At 37.2% G+C, this 5181-nt stretch overlaps 2 protein-coding genes across 2 annotated transcripts; both read left to right on the forward strand.

The window, feature by feature from the left end:
* The first annotated feature begins 469 nt into the window (after positions 1–469).
* LOC108956138 lies at positions 470–1258 on the forward strand. Its single transcript, XM_018865128.2, has one exon. It carries the CDS (start codon positions 470–472, stop codon positions 1256–1258), a length of 789 nt encoding a protein of 262 aa, XP_018720673.2.
* Positions 1259–1796: 538 nt separating this feature from the next.
* On the forward strand, positions 1797–3235 carry LOC104426911 (rust resistance kinase Lr10). Its single transcript, XM_039304549.1, is given in 2 exon segments — positions 1797–1956; positions 2031–3235. Coding segments are annotated over 2 exon segments (1173 nt in total). The 5' UTR covers positions 1797–1937; the 3' UTR covers positions 3185–3235.
* The last annotated feature ends 1946 nt before the right edge of the window (positions 3236–5181 follow it).

The raw sequence follows: 5181 nt of genomic DNA on the forward strand, positions 1-5181 counted from the left end.
TTAGCAAATATTGAATACATATCAAGTGATTCAGGGCCGATGATGGGACGGAGAATTTTCAAAGAAGAAGAGAAGAAGAAAGGAGGAGGGAAAAATGAAGAAGAAAATAAGAGGAAAGATGGTGAGTATATTTGTTTGTTAATGGGATGTGGACCCAAGAATCACGTGGAGTAGAGCGGAAGCGAAGTCAAGATAGTGGAGAAGAAAAGATCAAACAGGGATGGAAACCGGCCGTTCCACAACTTCCTCTAATAATGGAACGTCGGTATGGGTTCACCTCTTTAATTTCTTGACTTTCCATCCATTTGTTCCGTTGACTGACTTGGGGGCTTCTCTATAAGACCAGGCGACTCCAAGTCCCCAATCAAATAAGGATCGTTCCATCTTCTTTCAATCTTTTTATATTGCGCCTCTACACATTCCCAGCAATTCTTTACCAATTTCTCTTTGCCCAAAGACATACGGAGGCATGGGTAATGCTCTCCGCTCCATGAATATCTATCGAGTGTTACTACTCACTCTTATTCTAGTTCTAGCGATGACTTGCAGTGTTGAGAGTAAACAGCAGTGCTTCACTTCGTCATGTGGTAACATTCACAATATAAGCTACCCGTTTCGACTAAAAACTGATCCGAAAGGATGTGGTGAAATGGGTTTCGAGCTGATTTGTGAAGATAATCAGGTTGTTTCATACGCTGATGATGGTCGATACTATGTGCAGTCTATCAATTATTCCACTAGACAAGTCAGATTGGTCAACGATGGACTGCAAAAGGATAACTGCTCGTCTTTTCCTCGTAGTTCATTGTTGCTAAGCTCATACTTTAACCAAAGTGCATTGGTCATTGTGAATTGCTCAAAGACAATTAGTTCTCCATTCTACATTGCTACCGGTCCATGCACCGAGGGGTTGTACTCTTCCAACACATCATCAAATTGGAACTTGTATGCTTTGGTCAATCCAAAAGTTTCGGATGTTGGGGATTTTTGCAACATTTACAATTGGACATGGACAGATTATTTTGGAGTTGGAGAACACATTAACAGTAGCTCCTACAACTACAAGCTAATTCACAGCATCATGGCCGATGGATTTGTTATTCACTTCCGTATGCCACCGAAGAAAAATTTCTTTTGCTACTTTGATTGGTATGGCTACTTTCATCTCTATCGCCACTTTTATTCCAACCGCTTAGCAAATAGCGACATCGGAGGTCTAGTTTGCAGATCCATCTACTATTATGGTAGTAAGTATTGATCGGCGATGAAATTTCATCAATATTTTGCATGATTTTGTACCCTCTTTCACTTGTTACTTTCTCTTCAAAACTAGGAAATGAAAGGAATACCTAATATCTAAGAAAATTATGAAAAAATATACATGATGGTGTACGTCACTGCATATATGTTTTTAGATTATAATTTCTTTCATAAAAGGGCTAAATCTCCACTGTGAAAAAAACGAAAAAAGGATTCTTGTGCCACCAACCACATGACTAGGTTTTCGTTGGCAAAGAATTCACATTTTTCATTAATTTTCTTATTAATTCTTTAATTAGTCACTCAACTAATAATCCAAGAGACAATCGTTAACAATCCTTAAGAAAATTGTGGTCATGTATTAATAGGAGGAACAAAATTATTAATTAAAAATGAAAAGCACAGTTTTTCTAGATTTGTTGACCGCTAATTACGCGAAAGGAGTTTCTTGAATCCTCTTGTCTACATGAAAAATGAAGCTCATTATTTCCTTTTATTTGTGAATGCATGTATCCCACTTCTCATATTCTTTTGGACAAGATTCAATTTGTACAAAGTAGCCTGCTATTACTCTGTTTCCTCGTGTCTTTTGCTTTTCGAACTTCTTTTCCTTCAAATTTTTTTTTCACATCAATTCCTCCACAGGTGTCCTCGATGATATTGCATTTTGGACTACTATGGATTTAATGCCATTAGGTAAGCCGCAATTACTTATTCTTACAATAATTATTAAAAAAAAAGTTATTCTAACCAATCAAAATTTTCTTCAGTACTTTTCTATGTAATGAAGTTCATAATTGGGACGCCATTTGTCGCGATATTTCTAATCTACAAGTACAAAAGAAGGCACTTAGCAATGGACAAGAACATTGAAGAATTTTTGCAAGCTCATAACAACTTTTTGCCCATAAGGTATTCTTACTCGAATATTAAGAAGATCACTAGAAATTTTAAGCACAGACTAGGTGAAGGAGGGTATGGTTCTGTATACAAAGGAACACTCAAAAGCAGCAACAAAGTGGCCATCAAGATTTTGAACCAGTCCAAGGCCCATGGCCAAGATTTTATCAGTGAAGTGGCTACTATTGGAAGAATTCACCATGTTAATGTAGTGCAACTCATCGGTTTTTGCTTTGAAGGTACGAAACAAGCTCTCGTGTATGATTTCATGTCAAATGGATCTTTGGATAAGCACATTTTCATTAAGGAAGGTGATAAGTTCCTTGATTACAAGAAAATATATGAGATCGCTTTTGGGGTGGCGAAGGGGATTGAATATTTACATCGGGGGTGTGACATGCAAATACTACACTTTGATATCAAACCTCACAACATTCTTTTAGACAAGAATTTCACTCCAAAAGTTTCTGATTTTGGACTCACAAAACTTTATCCAATTGATCATAGCATTGTCTCGGTGACTGCTGCAAGAGGAACCTTGGGATATATGGCGCCTGAGTTGCTCTACAAAAATATTGGTGGTGTATCTTATAAAGCGGATGTCTATAGCTTTGGGATGTTGCTCATGGAAATGGCAGGTAGAAGGAAAAATATAAATGCAAATACATAACACTCAAGCCAAATTTATTTTCCACTATGGGTGTACGACCAAGTCAATGAAAATGAAATTGTTGAAATGGAAGAAGCTGTAGAAGAGGGAAGGGAGGTGATAAAAAAGATGATAATAGTTGGACTTTGGTGTATACAATTAAACCCAGACCATCGGCCTCCAATGAACAAAGTCTTAGAAATTCTCGAAGGAGATATTGGTAATATTCAAATGCCTCCAAAACCGCTTTTTTACCCATCGGATGAGCCAATTGACAATGACAAAGCCAAGATGGAATTAGAAACATTTTCAACTTCATCAGGCGCTTCCATAATTTCTGCTAGTTTTCCAATTGGAGGTAGCAATGATGTTTAGAACCATGCACAATTTAATCGGAAAAGCTTTGTTCCCCACAATATGGTATTATGTTGGAAAGGAGGTGAGCTAGTTTAGTGGTACTTCTTTTATTGGTCGGAGTGTTATTTTACTTCATATATAGTTTTGCCATGTGTAGTCCATTCAATCTCCTAAGCGGGATGTATGTTTGGGTTCATAACCGTGCTTGGGAAGCATATCCAATGTGAATTTCAGCTAATCCAGTTAATCATCTATAAACCGAATCATTTCTTTTGTGTAGAATATTCACCGCAAAGCACTGTGAAACATGCCATCTTACATAGACTTGCCAGTGGTCCAATGTCCTTGTTGACTTGGTAATAATCATTTAGAGGTCGCTCAACATTTGGCTTGCCAAAATTCAAACTCTTTATTCACCAGTTGCAACAAATACTTATTTTCTTTGCAATTCATTTGCTTTGATCGAAAATTGATCAAATTCCTGAGAAAATACCGATGGGGCCATCATATGGTCTTGAAAGTTACATTAGTGCTAATTTAAACGATTGAAACTTTCATTTGGTCAACATAATGTATTTGAGTCTTAAAACTTCCATTTTGCTCATCTAAGTCTTCAAACTTGCAACTTTATTGTGTGTGAGTCCTTCCGTTAAGCTAAGAACGTCTCCCAAGCCATTTCTATACATGAGCAATCATGTGCTGGCTTGTGACTATGGTGAAACCGAGATGGAACTGAAAACTCTTATCAACTTCATCCAACGTTCCGCTAATTTCTTTCACACCCCAATGTGAAGATTCAATTAAGGAATCGTTCTTCAGATTTAACACACATGACCCAACCGTAAGGATTTTGACTCCATTATTTGGGGTACGACATCTGAGTTGACTCATCTCTATGATAGTAACTCATGGAAGACAACTTTCTTTTGCTACTTTGATTCATATACTTTAGATGCTATGCCTCCAATGATTTCAGTAGGATCTTTGGAGGTCAGGTTTGCGGATCCCAGTACCATGGGGGCGGTAAGCATCGGTTGGCAATTATATGTAACAGCAATATTGCATGATTCTGCACACACTTTCACTAAGAACTTTCTCTTCGAAACTAAAAAATGACAAATATTTTAAATCCATGAAATATTGACAAATTGTATGCATTAACACACATCAATATATGTGTGTTTGAAAGGTTTTAGAGCTTCGCATTACCTATGACAACCAAATTGTAGGAGTTGCAAGATTTCCAAAAAAAAAAAAAAAGTTACAGTTGAAATCACCCCCAAAACGGATTCATCATCAGCTGTAGATATATGTGCGCCTAGATTGTATCTCCTTTCCATGGCTAGAACTCCCCATGTAAAAAGAAAAGAAACTAAAGCGAGTGTTGCGTGAATAACCACGACTACTTTTTTGTTTGCATAGAGTTTAAATTTTCTAATCTTTGTTAGATCTTCTAATTTTCGTGAATTAGTTCCTTAATTAGTCATTTGACTAATAATTCAAGAGACACTCTTTTGACAACTTCCTTGAAATCTATCCCATTTCATGTATGGATAGTTGGTGCCGACACCTGAATTTTTACGGACTAATCGAATATGTAAATTAAAAAAAAAAATAATATATAAATATTAAGTAGAGAATAAAATAACAATAAAAAAACACAAAATGATCAATGAAAGATCCATCAATGGAGTCCGGCCACATTCATTCCATTTGGGCTTAAGGCAATCCAGCCCATCATCTCTAATTGGTGAATAGCCCACACGACGACAATCCAGTGCCACCGCCATCTCCAACTCAAGCTCTCTCTCCATCGCTGGATTTCAGTTACAGGACTGAAAGTTTCCTTTTTGACGGACTCACCTTCTTCTCAGCAAGCTCAACCTCCATAAACGAAGCTCTCGAGCTCAATACTAGGAATTGATGATCCACGGCTCACGCTCATCGCACACAACCTAAACCAAAAGGATCTTTCATCAACGAAGTCGAAACTACTCGTCCTGACATGTTTGACT

This window comes from Eucalyptus grandis, chromosome 11, assembly GCF_016545825.1.
Source record: "Eucalyptus grandis isolate ANBG69807.140 chromosome 11, ASM1654582v1, whole genome shotgun sequence".
NCBI lineage: Eukaryota > Viridiplantae > Streptophyta > Magnoliopsida > Myrtales > Myrtaceae > Eucalyptus > Eucalyptus grandis.

What these genes read in the sequence shown, in the direction of transcription:
- LOC108956138 (XM_018865128.2), top strand. Translation starts at nt 470, where the DNA reads ATGGGTAATGCTCTCCGCTCCATGAATATCTATCGAGTGTTACTACTC.